The 15,860-nt window shown below is 36.1% G+C and overlaps 1 protein-coding gene across 1 annotated transcript in view; it reads right to left on the reverse strand.

Annotated features, from left to right (window-relative positions):
* Positions 1-621: 621 nt before the first annotated feature.
* The window catches only part of osbpl5 (oxysterol binding protein-like 5), a 59,535-nt gene continuing 44,296 nt past the window's right edge, over positions 622-15,860 (reverse strand). The window contains exons 9-22 of the mRNA XM_079859893.1: positions 12,530-12,731; positions 10,982-11,166; positions 10,783-10,864; positions 10,103-10,201; positions 8,061-8,157; positions 7,850-7,948; positions 7,059-7,156; positions 6,880-6,969; positions 5,501-5,637; positions 4,338-4,517; positions 4,051-4,180; positions 3,789-3,903; positions 2,424-2,526; positions 622-2,350 (exon numbers count right to left, since the gene is read on the reverse strand). Of these exons, the coding sequence (XP_079716019.1) occupies positions 2,215-2,350; positions 2,424-2,526; positions 3,789-3,903; positions 4,051-4,180; positions 4,338-4,517; positions 5,501-5,637; positions 6,880-6,969; positions 7,059-7,156; positions 7,850-7,948; positions 8,061-8,157; positions 10,103-10,201; positions 10,783-10,864; positions 10,982-11,166; positions 12,530-12,731 (1,753 nt within the window). The 3' untranslated portion in view covers positions 622-2,214. The remainder of the gene's footprint in view (positions 2,351-2,423; positions 2,527-3,788; positions 3,904-4,050; positions 4,181-4,337; positions 4,518-5,500; positions 5,638-6,879; positions 6,970-7,058; positions 7,157-7,849; positions 7,949-8,060; positions 8,158-10,102; positions 10,202-10,782; positions 10,865-10,981; positions 11,167-12,529; positions 12,732-15,860) is intronic.

The raw sequence follows: 15,860 nt of genomic DNA on the forward strand, positions 1-15,860 counted from the left end.
TAGACAGTTTATTCCTCATCAAATGAAGTATCTAGTCAAAGAATATGCAATTGTGGATGCACTTTAAGTGATTGCTCCTGCTAGCATGTTGCTATTGTGTTTGAGTGGTTGTTAGCATGTTGCTAATGTGTTTTGAGTGGCCACATTTATCCGCTCTAGACATGTCGAACGCATCTGCCATCTTAGAACGGTTAACATTGCAGATGCTGTTGTAACTCACATTACAAGTAAATGAGTTTTCCAAGATGGCACAACATTTAGCAGCCTCTGGTTGTAAAAACCACAGATTTCAGAATCTTGAAGTGGGACAGGTGAGAATGTGTTGGTCTCTTTTTTTTTAAATGGATTAACTCAATATTACAAGCTTTTAAACTACAGTAACTTTTTAATGTCGTGTTAGCTAATGCTGTCTGTTTTGTATTGTGTTTAGCTAAATCATCTGCTGAAGTCTTTTCCACATATAGATATTCATCCATGCATATAACTAGGTAGCAGACGCACAGTCAACTTGCTGTTGACCGGCTTTGACAGTCCCAAAACTTTTGAACAATCTTTGTAAAACTAATCTAAATGCTTTCCTTATTGTGTTTGTGAATGTTTTAAAGAAGACAAAGCAACATGTCGAAATGTAAAACTTTACTGTGGTGCTGTAATTGCAACAATCATTAACAAACAGTGAGCCATTCATTTCATTCAGGGAAGATAACTGTACTGAGTGCTCTGTAAAAAAAGGAAAAGGCAAATGAAAAATTATTTTTAAATTTCAATGGGTTGAACTATGGCTCAAGAACACAAGCATCATTCAAGCACAAATTTCCTATATGAATCCTGCATTGGAAGCTTTGTACTTTGACCTTAACAGTTCCCCACCAAGGGGTCAATTTACAACACAATAAAAACCTCGAGTAGAGAACGCAATATGATGCTCTACTGGACTTGCTCCCAGAAAACCTGAATGAACGTGTTCTTAAAAACAGTATGATTACATATAAAACAAATCAAGTGAAATGATCAAATAAATACATTCTCAATTTCAAATGTTTCAAACAAATATATACACTTTAGATTACCCAGTCACGCCTTCGCTATCGAACGTATCACACTTCATCGGAGCAACATCAATGAACTGGAACTTCCCAGAAGGCCTCACGTGTCTCTATTGGGACTGACCTAGCCAATGCCTTACAAACAGTCATGAATATGAATGTCTTGGGGTGTGTGTTCACACTTGGCGTGTTTGGCCCGATTAAACCGAACCCTGGTGCGATTGCTCTTGTTAGTGCGGTTCATTTGAATAAGTGCGAACGCTGCAAACCCTGGTGCACCAAACAAGCGGACTGAGAGCACTTGGTTCACTTCCAAACAAACTTTGGTGTGGTTCGACTAGTCTGTATTGCGTTCATATTTCAAAGACATGTAAACGAACCAAAAACAGGAAGATAAGACCCTAAAAAGGGCAGAAAGCTCGGGTTGTATCCCTATGCCTTTAGGTTCGGTGTCAAAATGCCAATCTGAACGCTAGTCCGGACCAAACGAACCAAGCGAATCGAACTACAAGTGTGAACACACCTTCAGTCTTATGGCTGATTGATCATAGTGCTACCGTCAATTCTTCATCTAAATCTACAGTACGCATTTGGTGTCGGAGCATTGTTTTCCATTGTGTAGTGTACAATCAAGTTTGTAAACATGTACTCTTCTTTGTATTGTTCTATACAGAAACACTGTTTTGGTAAAATAATAAAATGAGCAAATTTGTGTGGTTGAAAGCATAAAGAAATAGCACTGGCGGACTTCACTGACTTTTCTTTTGTTTGTTTTTTCTCCTTTTTGGCTTCAGTGTTAAGGCCCGGTGTATAAATGGAAGAGGAGTTCTCGGTAACGCACACACAGACAAAAACCCATTCAACTGCATTCAAATGTGACACAAATAGATTACCAATATTGCCAAGAAACAGTGCGTAGGGAAGAGGGAACATCAATTAACAAGAGTGGCAGTACAGTATTTTACATCCACTCTCAAATGATTATCTGTCATATGAATTAAAACAAGAGTCTCTTTCTCTCTAATTGAAGTGCTTAGTGCTTGATGGTGGGCTACGGTTGGTAGCAACATCACGGTGGGGCATTCAAGGGGCTGTGTGATGGTGATCGTTTGGCTGTGTTTATTGCTAGGCAACGATTGCTAGGCGATGGTCGCTAGGTGACGGCATCTCAAGTGAAGACGTAGTTGATGAGTAGCTGAAAGAGCAACAGCATGCAGAGGATGAGACAGTGACGACCGCTCAAGGACTTGCTCTCCTCCTCCGTCTTGTGTCGCGCTATCTGACGACCCAGTGCACTCAGGTTTCTGAAGATACAGGGATCAGTGTTAGAAATATAGAGTATAGCACTGAATGCAGTATTTCAAAGGGTGTACTTGCCTCTGTATGTCTTGCTGTGTTTTCTGTATAGCTGCAACTGAGGCCTCTATGAGAGCGATGTCCTTCACTTCTTTAGTACATCTTCCACACTGGCTCAGAAAGCCTGATGAAGTCAAGATGAGACACATAAAACAAAGTCTTCAATTCTTTTTTCAAGCACTGCATTTTATTTGATAATAAATAGATATTTTTAAATAAATTGTTTTATTATAAATATTTATTTTAGTTTTTTAATCATTTGTTTTATGATACATTATTTGTTTCATATATTTTTGTTTAATTTGTTTAATACAATTATATATATATATATATATATATATATATATATATTCATATTCATATATATTTATATATATATACATACACACTGTATATGTTTTTATATATTTTTTTTTATAATACTTTTTTTATAATACATTTTTTATAATATATATTTTCTTTGTTTTATAATAAATATTTATTTTTGTTTTTTTTAATAATGTCTGTTTTAGACTAAATTATTTATTTATGTATATTTTTGGTTTATAATATTTATTTTTGTTTACTATAATTATATATTCATAATTTATATATATATATATATATATATATATATATATATATATATATATATATATATATATATATATATATATATATATATATATATATAATTGTTTTTTATAATTTATCTAATTATAATAATCGATTTCTTTATCTTTATATTTATACATACAAACACACACATTTTATTTTATTTTATAATAGTTTTATTTTAGAATATATTTTTATTTTAAAATACTTTTTCATTTCATAATAAAAACAAAATCCTTTTATAATACACATTTATTGTTTGGGATATTTTATAAAAAACAGATTATTTTATAATAATTTTGTTAATTTTATTTTGTAATAAAAATACATATATTTATATAAATATTTTATATTTAAATAGATTCTTTTTCCATTTTATTTTAAATATAAAAGCATTCTCAAGCTGTTTGGATTGAATCAGTTCTTTGTTTTACTTCATGTTCTTCTTGTCTTGTTTTTGTTGTTGTTATTTGTTTGTTTTCTTAAATGGTCAAATAGTGTATAAATATTTTATTAAATTTTATACAGGCATTTAAAAGTTGTGTCCAAATGATATTTGTAAGTACAACTAGTTTACTCAGTCAATTAGTTTAGTCCTTTATAGCCTAGTGGATCTGAGAAACTACTTCCTAATCTGATTGGATTAGATATATTTGAAGTCTTAGTAATAGTCAATAGACTCACAAACTATTTTAACTGCCGCAAGAACCGTTTATTCACCTCTTAACTATCAGAATACAAACGCTTCTGTTTGCTTATGGTGTGTGTAAGTCTGACGGGACGAGGACTTGCCTTCGTTGTCGGATGACTCGTGGTTGGGTTCTGGTGTGGTGCTGCTGCTCTCTGTGTTCTGACTGCAGCTGGACGGCTGGCTGCTAGACTTCCTGTGTTTGCCATTCACCCGCAGCTGAGAAACACACACACACACACACACACACACCTGTCGAGTCAAACACACCCTGAAGGGCCATCGGCTCACCTAAAGGAGCCCAGGAAGAATCCTTCTTCAGAAAATACTAGGAAATCCTGGGACTAAGTTTCCTGTGTGACTCACCTTCTTCTGTCCAGCCCAGTTCTGGCTGTAGGAGAAACTGTTGCGTTGGCGCTGGGATTTCTCTTTCGTCTGGATGATGCCTTCTTTCTCAAACTGTACCAGGGAGCGCTCCGGATCCCACGGCTTAGTGCTGAAAAAGTAATCGTAATGAGGAGATTATTAATTATGGAAATGCTACCAAATTTGGGGATTTGTAACCAATGGAAATTAGGGTATCAGTTCATTTAGCTTTAAATCACATTCATTTTCTGTAGCGTTCACATTAATAAGTGGCTCACTGAACATACTCTGCATATTTGTAGTGCCACTCATTAGTGTCAGTGTTGAGAGTGAAGAGACGTGGGTTCCAGGGTTTCTCGCTTCTCTCTCTGGCTTCCTGACGCTGAGCTTCTTCCAGAACAAACTTCTCCTGGGTGGCACTGTTCTGGTCTTTATCGGTGATCGCTCGGGTCACATGCTGCCACAGCCTGCAGGGAAATACACCAGAAGCTTAACATCTTATAAAAGCCATTATTGTTTAGTCACGACACATTTTTCACAGCGCTTTGATGTGGCGTAACATAAACCAGAAAGATTAGGTCATTTTGATTGACACATATTCTTTGGTGATTTAGAGGTCAAGATTCAAGAGATCTAGGAAGTGATTTTTCTCCATTGACAGCCATGTAAATGACAACATTCTTGCAAGCAAAATATAAACTGCTAATATTTCATTTCATTACTGTACATGTTTTACCTGAGCTTGAGTTTGTGAGAGGCTCTTAAAGTGAAATAGATGAATTGCTTTTATTTCTTAACAAAAAACACATAGAAATATAAAAATAATAGCTATATATTTTTTAATACATTTATAAATCATCATAAATATTTCTATAAATTAAAATGAACAAAAATAATAAAGCAAATATATCTATAAAAAACAATGGTTACCCTTTATTTTAGTCCTTGTTACACATTACATGTAGTTACTGTAGTAATAACTATAAATTATGCATAATTACATGCTAATTAACTAACATGTAGTTAATTATTATTACACAGTACTTAAATGCATAATTACACTGTGACACGGACAGTGTATAGTGTATGACATATATATATATATATAAAATAAATAAATAAATAAAGTATTACAATATACAATATAAATGTGTGCATATATATAGAGATATATATTAAAATAAAATAAACAAACACAAATATAAAATTTTATATAATAATATATTATAGAAAAGAATAATTATTTATAATAATAATAATAATAAAATATTTGTATACAAATGATAATTATTAATATAAACTAATATACATACAAAAAATAAAAACAAATAAATCAGCTTAAACAATTGAGAAATATATAGTAAATTACAAATAAAATAGCATATAGACAATCCATTTTGCAGCAATTTCTTTCCCTGTTGTCTTTGTTTGTGAATGTGTGTCTGTGTACCTCTGAGACTCGAACGCCTCCTGCTGGTCCATCTGCACCACCTGTCTCTTCAGCCTCTGTCTGCGTATGTCAGGCCCGGGGTTCCACAGCACCTCCTGCTGGCCCGTCTTCTTCTCCATCAGGTGCACTTTACCATCCTGGGGGAAGATGTGGAATTAAACACGCCTGTGAGATCATGTGCTGTCAGCCATTGTGATACGCAATGCTGTAGCCTGTGCTCTTCAATTTTTGCCTAAATTTCACCCAAGGGATCAGTAAAGTTATCTTATCTTCTCTTATCTTTGAAGAGACACCTGGAGGATTAAGTTAGCCACAATCCTTTCAATGCACATAGAGGATTGATCAATCAATCAATCAATCAATCAATCAATCAATCAATCAATCAATCAATCAATCAATCAATCAATCAATCAGTCAACCTATCTATCTACTTATTTATCTATCTACTTATTTATCTATCTTCCTGTAAGCTACTGATGAAACCAGCCAAAAATATTTAATATTTAAAGGGGTCATGACATGATAAATCAAATTTGCCTTGATCTATTGACATATAAGGGATCTTTGTACCATTAAAACATCCTGGAAGTTTCATAACTTCAAACATCCTCATTATTATAAACAAAGCAATTATTTAATCAATTTCCGAAAATGCCTCGTTTTGATATTGCAGGATTTGTGATGTCACACAGGCAAATACATGTGCACATTACTGCCTCAAGAGCAAGACATCGACGAATAGTTACATCATCACATCATAGGCCCCGCCCACTTAACGGCTGACATTTGCCTACACTGGATGTGAGCAAAAGCGAAAAGAATCCATTGTAATCACTGATGCTGTCTACACTGGACACAGGATACAGATGAGTGTTCAGTTTGTGACACTCAACGCGCTCGAGTCTGTCGACAATATGACAAATGGAAGAGTGGAAGAGGAAATAGAAGGAAAGAACGTTTGCTTTAACACGTCCAGTTTCAACAGCTCATACAGACTTTAGAAGGCTCCCAGCGTCGGAAACAAGTGGATAGTTTATTTTAACGGTGTCCTGGATCGTGTCCCCGATCGTGTCGGAGGATTATATACTTTGCAAACAAGGCACACATTAAATGGAGAGTTTGCACAGAAGCTTTTGTTGAAAGATGAAGATCCAACTGTATTGGATCTGACAGCAGCGGCATCACAAACCTTAAGTGATTTGATAATGCTTTGTCTTAACATTTTAAGTGAACCTCAAGGAACATACTAAAATAAAAAAATAAAATCCATGCCATGACCCCTTTAAAATTTATTATTTAAAATATTAAAAAAAAAAAAAAAAATTGAGGAAATGTTGGTGACGTGGACTTTTCTTTTATGCATCCGAAAATTCTCCTACCCAGTGGCCATCTACTGTTGCCAGAACGTCTTCCCCCATGCGTATCTTTCCAGAAATCTGGTTAACGTTGCAAGAGCTGCCAAGAAAAGGCTGGGACAGAGAGAAAGACAACAGTTGTAAGATTATGATTAAAAAAAAGAAATGAAGTGTCATTGGTGAGGTTTGGAACTCCAGAATACCTTCAATTTGAATTCAAGTTCTGTATAACATTGTGTTTTTTCACACTCAATTGTGATTTTCCCACCAAGCTCCAAAGTCATTGTACCATACAGAATACCTGTAAGAAATTCACAGTTTCTGTTTATTAATGTTTCATGAAAACATTAACAGTTTTCTCATTATTTACTCACCTTAATATTATTCCAAAAACTAACTAAAATAATATAATATGGTTTTGGAATAAAATGATGGTGAGTAAATAATGATACAATTATTTATTTATTTTTAGTTACGATTACAAAAAAAAAAAAAAAAATTATATATATATATATATATATATATATATATATATATATATATATATATATATATATATATATATATATATATATATATATATATATATATATATATATATATATAATTTTTTTTTTTTTTGTAATCGTAACTAAAAATAAATAAATAATTGTAATTGGCTTAAAGAAATAGTACACCCATAAATAATGAATATATATATATATATATATATATATATATATATATATATATATATATAGTACACCTATAAATAATGAATATATATATACAGTATATATATATATATATATATATATATATAATATATATATATATATATATATATATATATATATATATATATTCATTATTTATAGGTGTACTATATATATATATATATATATATATATATATATATATATATATATTCATTATTTATGGGTGTACTATTTCTTTAAGCCATAATTCAGCATGATTTAATTATGAAATTTAGATTCAGATTGAAGTCCATCACCTTTACAGTGAGCGTATGGCATTGTGATGATGTACTCTTCATCTCGGGGCAAAAACAAGAGCCTGGCCTTTCCATCTAGTATCGCCGACAGTGAGTTCCCTTTAAGAAATGACACTGAGGTTATAACCAGTATCAAACAAGAGAAGCACAAAGGTTGTGTGTTGAAATCTCTGTATGTCTGTATTTGAACTTCAGCATGAAATTTACATACCATAAAATTTGGATTTGGCCAGAATGCTTCCACTAATGCAGAATCCATCTTTCTTATTGCTGATGTAGAAGGCTGAAACAGGAGGGTGATGAGAAACCTGAAAGTACAAAAGTGAACTGCTTATCAGATGAGCTTATCGGTTTCCATTGCAAACAGAGATTGTAGTCATGTTTACAATATATGCACAGCAAGACAAATGTCCTAGCAACACCGTTCATTACATTAAGATTCACTAGAAAGTGTCCAAATACTTGTTTTAAAGGGTTAGTTCACCCAAAAATGAAAATTCTGTCAGTAATTACTCACCCTCATGTTGTTCCAACCGCGTAAGACCTTCGTTCATCTTCGGAACACAAATTAAGATATTTTTGATTAAATCTGAGCGCTGATCACTCCTCCATAGGCTTCTAAGTGATTGAAACTTGCTGGCCCAGAAAAGTTATTAAAGAGATCGTTAATATAGTCCAAGTGACTCCAGTGGCTCAATCTTAAGTATATCAAGCGGCGAGAATACTTTTTGTGTGCAAAAACAAACAAAAATAACGACTTTATTCTACTATTCATTTCCTTCTCTCTGGGCCTCGTAGTGTTTTTGCGTAGCGCGTCTGTGTTGCACGTCATCACGCATCACACACATGACAAGCGTCGACCAATAGTGAGCCTACGTGGTGACGTGTAACACAGACGCGCTGCGCAAAAACACTACGTAAACTAACTCGAGGCTCAGAGAGAAGGAAATGAATAGTGGAATAAAGTCGTTATTTTTTAAAAAAATTTTTAGTGCACAAAAAGTATTCTCGTCGCTTGATAAACTTAAGATTGAGCCACTGGAGTCACTTGGACTATATTAACGATCTCTTTAATAACTTTTCTTGGCCAGCAAGTTTCAGTCCCTTAGAAGCCTATGGAGGAGTGAGACAGCGCTCAGATTTAATCAAAAATATCTTAATTTGTGTTCCGAAGATGAACGAAGGTCTTACAGGGTTGGAACAACATGAGGGTGAGTAATTACTGACAGAATTTTCATTTTTGGGTGAACTAACCCTTTAATATCAGTATATTGTTTTAAAATGCCACTTGGATTGATACTTTGCATTTAAAGAGATAGTTCACCCAAATATGACAATTCTGTCATTAATTATTACTCGCCCTCACGTCATTCCAAACCCGTAAGACTTCCCGTTCATCTTCGGAACACAAGTGAATATTCTTTAATGAAATCTGAGTGATTTCTGTCCCTCCATTGACAGTTCACACAACTCTTCAAAAAGTTATATAAAGATCATAAAACGAGTCCATATGAATTGAGCAGTTTAGTCCAAATTTTCTGAAGAGACTCGATCGCTTTATATGATGAACAGGTGGAAGCTCAATAATGCTTGCTTGACGTGCGAGAACCAATGAGGTTCATTCTCGTGTGTTATGCAACACGTTTGAGCTTCAGCAAGAACCAATGAGGTTCATTCTCGTGTGTTACGCAGCACGTTTGAGCTTCAGCAAGAACCAATGAGGTTCATTTTTGTGTTTACACAGCACGATGACTTTCTGCAAGAACCAATGAGGTTCATTCTCATGTTACTCAGCACGTTTGAGCTTCAGCAAGAACCAATGGGGTTTGTTCTCGCACATTAAACAAGTACATTTGAGCTTCTGTTTATGTTCGATGATCAATGTTATTATTATTAGTAAGCTTAAATTCTTTTTTTTAATCATATAAAGTGATCGAGTCTCTTCAGGAAATTTTGTCTAAACTGCTCAATTCATATGGATTAGTTTTACAATCTCTTTATGAACTTTTTGAAGCATCAAAGTGGTAGTTGCATAGACTGTCAATGGAGGGACAGAAAGCTCTCAGATTTCATTAAAAATCTCTTCATTTGTGTTCTGAAGATGAACTAAAGTCTTACGTGTGGAACAACATAGGGTGAGACAACATAATTGATGACAATTTTGGGTGAACTAACCCTTTAATGCAATGTCAAATATTTTTTAAGTGTGACAGTCCAAACACTTTTTAAAACCACATAATTCTAGAGTCTCACCTGCTCTGCTATGTAAAATGTACAGCTGTCTGTTTGTGGATGCAGCCAACAGCATCGAAACATTTCTCCTAGAATAGGGTTGTATGGTTTCTTCAGACCCTGAAAGACATACAAATGAACACCCGTAAGAATTTTTATTTTTAAATTAAAAAAAAAAAAATTATTTAGCAAGGGCGCATTAAATTGACCAAAATAGACAGTAGGGACAATTATAATGTAACAAAGGTTTTCTATTCATAAAAAAAGTATAAAGGTTTCCACAAAAATATTAAGCAACGTTTCAGCATTAATAATAATACAAATGTTTCTTGAGCAGCAAATCAGCATTTTAGAATGATTTCTGAAGGATCATGTGACACTGAAGACTGGCGTAATGATGCTGAAAATTCAGCTTTACCATCACAGGAATAAATTACATATTAAAATATATTAAAATAGAACAGTTATTTTAAATTGTAATAATATTTCACAAAATGTAACAGTTTTTAGTTACTATATTTTTCATCAAATTAATGCAGCCTTAGCTAGCATAAGGCACTTATTTCAAAAACATATTTAAAATATTACCGACCCCAAACTTTTGAACTATATTTTGGTGTTTTCATCCAGTTATTTTGACGAGATATCCCAAAATATGCATAAAACTCTCAGTCCAAAAATTAGCACTTCACCCAACTTGCCTTTGGTTTCTTGTAGAAGCCTGACAGATACCAGCGCAAGACCTGCTTCATCCTGCAGTAGGGGCTCTCTTCCGTCACAGCCCTAAAACAAAATTATATATGATGATTATCTCTTTTCCAACAAACCCTGTGAAACTTCAAAATGCTAATTTTAGTAAAATGCGGCTGGCTGCAGTAGTGATGCTAATGAGGTGCTTACTGGGACAGCAGGTCAGCATGGTAATAGTAATCTGACAGCTTGTCCAGAAATGAACGCGGCTCCAGGATAAACGTTGGCAAAACCACTTTAGACAGGTCCATCCCTGGCCTCAGCTGCTTCAGGAGAGTCCAAATTAAACCCTTATTCTCATCTGAGACTGTCTCGACCTGGGACGCCTCACCAGCCTGTGATGACAACAGAAAATATATATATTTACCTTGAATGCCATTTAAGTCGTTTTGGATAAAAGCATCTGCTAAATGCAAAAATGTAAAATGTTAATGCAACTGTTAAAAAAGATACCCATTGTCATCAGTAGTGGTCTTTGCTATATTTCAGCCGTTTCACACACCAGAAACACCGGAAATTAACGGGGGCTTAGGGCAAAAATACCACCAAATTTGATAAAAAAGCTCTCAAAATTCAAGGTATGGGACAAAAAAATGTCCCTGTATGAGTTCTTGATATGAGTTAGTGCTGTTTTCCCGATTATAAGCACAACTGCAAACACGATATTGATTTTGTTAAACAGTTCAATAAACAAGAGGTTAAAGGGATGGTTTGAAGTAATTTCAACCTAGGGGGTCCTTTGCACCATGACCTCGAGCCAAACACCCCCCCCCAGAAGCTTTTTTTCCCTTGGTCGAACATTATTAAAGTTAGAGCTTATTTCGAGATATCAGCCGAATGGCTTAGTGCAGGCGCTAATGAATCCAAGGTTGTATCTCGTAAATTACCCCACTAATAATGCCTGGAATGGTACCACACAACTACAGTAGTACAAATAGGTTCTGCACTCATAAAACGAGGCATTGGAAAGTTTGTAAGTACATCAGGAGTTTATTTAAATAACACTTGCCTGATGGCTTATGCTACCGCTAACCCGGACGTCGAGGTCCCTTCCGTGATTTGGGAAAAGCCCGTAAAAGTCCTGGCAGAAAGCGATGCATAGGGATGTAATGGTGCAAACAAAGGACCCTAGGTTTAAATGACTCCGAACCATCCCTTTAATACTAGGTGACCAATTAACCAATTAAAAAGGTATTCATGCCTGTATGACATTACGCTGTAGCCACATTGGACCAGCGGTTTGGAAAATTAATGGATGGATGATTCAGTTGCAGGTGCCATCTTCTGGTTAGACGTGGGAATTTATTTGGCGCACGACTCTCACGGTGCATTATGGGTATTCTCTAGCTGTTGAGCGTACAACGGTTGTACACTCATTATTGCGGTGCATTGTGGGATTGAATGAGTGCACGCAATAACGTCCACTATGGTTTCAGACACCACTACAAATGGCTGTTCCCTCAAATAATGCCATATTTAAAGGTATTTTTAAGCTGAAAATTTTACTTTTAAGGGCAAATTTTAATTGGTTAAAATACAATTTCTATTTGTTTTAGTTAGTCTTCACTGACAGGAAAACACAATTTTCAAAAAACACAATCACTGCATAACCGAAACACAATTAAATTTGTGCTGGTTAGACAAAGCAGTTCATTCAGGCCAAACAGAGACTGTGATAAAGCCAAATTAAGTTATCACCTCTCCCATCTCTTCATGGGCTTCTTCAACGAATGCTGTTGCCTGGAGGCACACATCATCTGATTGGTCCATATCACTTTCCTCAGTTAATCTGCCTCCATTCTCATTGGCTGCATTGTCGGAGTCTTCATGCGTCTCCCTCTCCGATTTGTCTGAGTTGGCGTCGTTCTCCATATGATTTTCCAACATGGAGTCATTCAACCTTTAAAAAACACAAACAAATGACCATGTGAGATTTGTTCCGGGTGCAATTTGTACACTTACATTTTATATTTATTTTTAAACATGCTTAATTATTTATTATTTCATACACTCTTTCATTTGTTCTTTTAATAATAATTGTTTATTCTGCTTCTGCCTTTGAAATTGATTTGTTATGTTCACGTTCAAAGCCTGTCGAGATCAGTTGCCAAAGCAACAAATCACATGACGATCATCTTCATGAGTAATTTGAAGGACAGGACCGTCACCATGGTCACAAGAGGTTCATTATATGAGCATACATTCAAAATTCCTGTTTTGTCCCATTTAATGCTTCAGGCAAAACATCTCTAAAGAGAAATATGAGGCATCTGACTAGTAAAAAGGTCTTACATTAGTAATCTGACCATTAGCAAAACGCATGACATAAAACAATCTCTTTGTGTCACCACACACAGAGATAAGAGGAAAACCAGCATATGTCCTGCGTCGCTGGCTGTCAGCAGGCTTGCAAGCCAAACAATAAATGTGTCCTTACCTTGCTAAGTATATTTTATTCCTGAAACTCCAAAGATTGAATCAAAATGACCAAACACACAAATGGCTTCAGTTTACAGTCAAAACACAGAGATTTCCCACTATAGTTCCGGTTTCGACTGGTGTTTGCATAGGAAAGCTCCGCAGTAATGTGTTTTCCAAAGCTGTTTTTCCAGCCTAGCAGCTTCTCTGATGCGTGCACACGCTTGTACGAGTGTGTTTGTTTGTGCTGATGGTGGTGTTGAGTTTACATTCTCCTCATCTCTTCCTGCTCCTCTGCCTTTCACGTAAACCTTTAGGGCACAGTTGATTGGACGAGAGCTTCAAAGTGGCCAGAAAGAGGCAGGGTTTGGAATAAATGATTGCCAGCTCAAGCATTTCACTGGCAAACAATGTCTCTTTCTCTCAGGTATGCAAACACTATGTAATTTAAACACACTTTGAATCTTATTTGATTATTTTGTGGAGAATGTAAATTAATTATTAATGTTTGGTGATATCTCATGTCATGGGTATAAGCATGTGTTTCAGCTACTTATTTTGAATGATAGCATTATAGGATTTAAAATGTAATTTTTAAAATTTAAATTTAATGAATAAAGGTGTAAAAATAATATAACGAATAATAAAATTGTGTTTCGTGGAAATCAATCAATCTAATTTATATCACATACAATTTTTTATTTGATCACATCATTACTAATGATGTTCGCAAAACCAGAGAGATTTACCAACTGCATAGCAACACCATCACCAAATCAAAACCAGATCAGAAAACCAACACACTAAAAACATCTTGGGTTACGACTGTAACCCTTGTTCCCTGAGAAGGGACGACACTAGCTACGTTTACATAGACACCTTTTGGTCCAATCGGAAGGAATTCAATACGATTGATGAATGCGAACACAGTGTTTACATGAACGATAAATAAAGTAATTGGGTTGATGTGCCACAAGTTTCAAATCGGAATAGATTTTTTGACATGCGCACACTGCACAAATATACAGGAGTTACGCTGTTTGCGCATAACTATGCTCCTCTATTGGTTCTTTATTTGTTTTAAACAGCAGATGTAATATTAATCCGTCTCTAGTCATGATTTGGAGACAATGAGCATATTAACCGTTTTGCAGTGCTGCTTATATTCATCACGCAGTAAAAATGCCCCACCCCGCGGCCAAAACCAGTCGTCTGTGGATGAGGATCCAAAACAAGGACTGGTGGGACGTTGTCCTGCTTCACTTCACAGACGCTGAGTGAAATGAGAATTTTAGAATGACGGGACACTTATTTATATGACACTTTATTCAACAGGAAGAACAGCTCTTTCCACGCATCATACGTCATTTACGCTATTCAACGTCATTGCACATGCGCAGTCCTTTCAGTTTTGGTTTTAAATCCGATTAAGTGTTTACATGTTCTCTTGATCGGATTACAAAAGGAATAAACCACCCCTTTCAATCGGATCGAAATTTCATTCGGATCGAGCTCAATCGGATCGATTAAGGTGTTTACATGAAGTTTTTTTAGTCCGATTGAGCCGTCAATCCAATTATAAGCGTTCATGTAAACGCAGCTACCGTGTTAGCTTCTGATAGGTCGAAACAAGTCGTTCTCAGGCACTCAGGAGGTGTGGCACAGGGACGCAGTGTCTCGTCACCGTTGTACCGTTACCGTCGTAACCTGAGACGTTCCCTTTCGAGGGAACTCGCGCTGCGTCGAAGACGACACTTTGGGGAACGACATACCCACTGCACCACAATGACTAGTGCCTGTCCTGGTGTGAAGCTTGTCTGGCACAACTCAGGACGTAAGGACTTAAGAAACCGCTGTGGAGGGCAGATCCAGGCTGTAATACTTATGAAAGTGTGTGGGAAAGCCCAGCCAGCAGCATTACAGACCTCTTGAAGGGAAACCCCCGATAGCAGGGCTTTGGAGGATGCCAGTTCTCTAATCGAGTGGGCTCTTATAAGGAGAAGCGAAGGAAGACTGCACGCCTCATACGCTGAATAAATAGTCTCCACAATCCACCATCTAATGGTATGCTTAGAAGCAGGGGAACCCTTCTTAAGTGACCCAAAACAAACAAGTAGCTGGTCCGACTTCCTCCAGCACAAGGACCTACGTACATAGGCCTCCAAGGTCCAGACATGGCATATTAGATGTAGCTTTTCCTGATCAGCCGACACATGTGGTGGAGAATGAAAAGCCTGCAAGATAACAGACCATGCCACATTAGATGGCACATTCAGCACGTAACCTTGCCTAGGGTGGAGAATGGCCTTTACTCTTCCAGGAGCGAACTCGAGGCTAGAGGGAGCAACAGATAGTGCCTGCAGGTCCCCAACTCTCTTGAGGAACATAATAGCTAGCAGGAAGCCCACTTTTAAAGAGAGAAACTTTTCCGACACCTCATCAGTGGATTCGAAGGGTGCCAAGAACCACTGCCAGGTCCAAAACAGGAACCCTGGCGTAGACGACATGCCTCATCCTCCGAGCACCACGAAGGAAACAAACAATTAGTTGGTGCCTCCCCATAGGACCATTGCTTAAAGGCGTGTGGAAGGCAGCTATGGCCGCCACACAG

Source organism: Squalius cephalus (assembly GCF_949319135.1).
Source record: "Squalius cephalus genome assembly, chromosome: 23".
In the NCBI taxonomy this organism is placed as follows: domain Eukaryota; kingdom Metazoa; phylum Chordata; class Actinopteri; order Cypriniformes; family Leuciscidae; genus Squalius; species Squalius cephalus.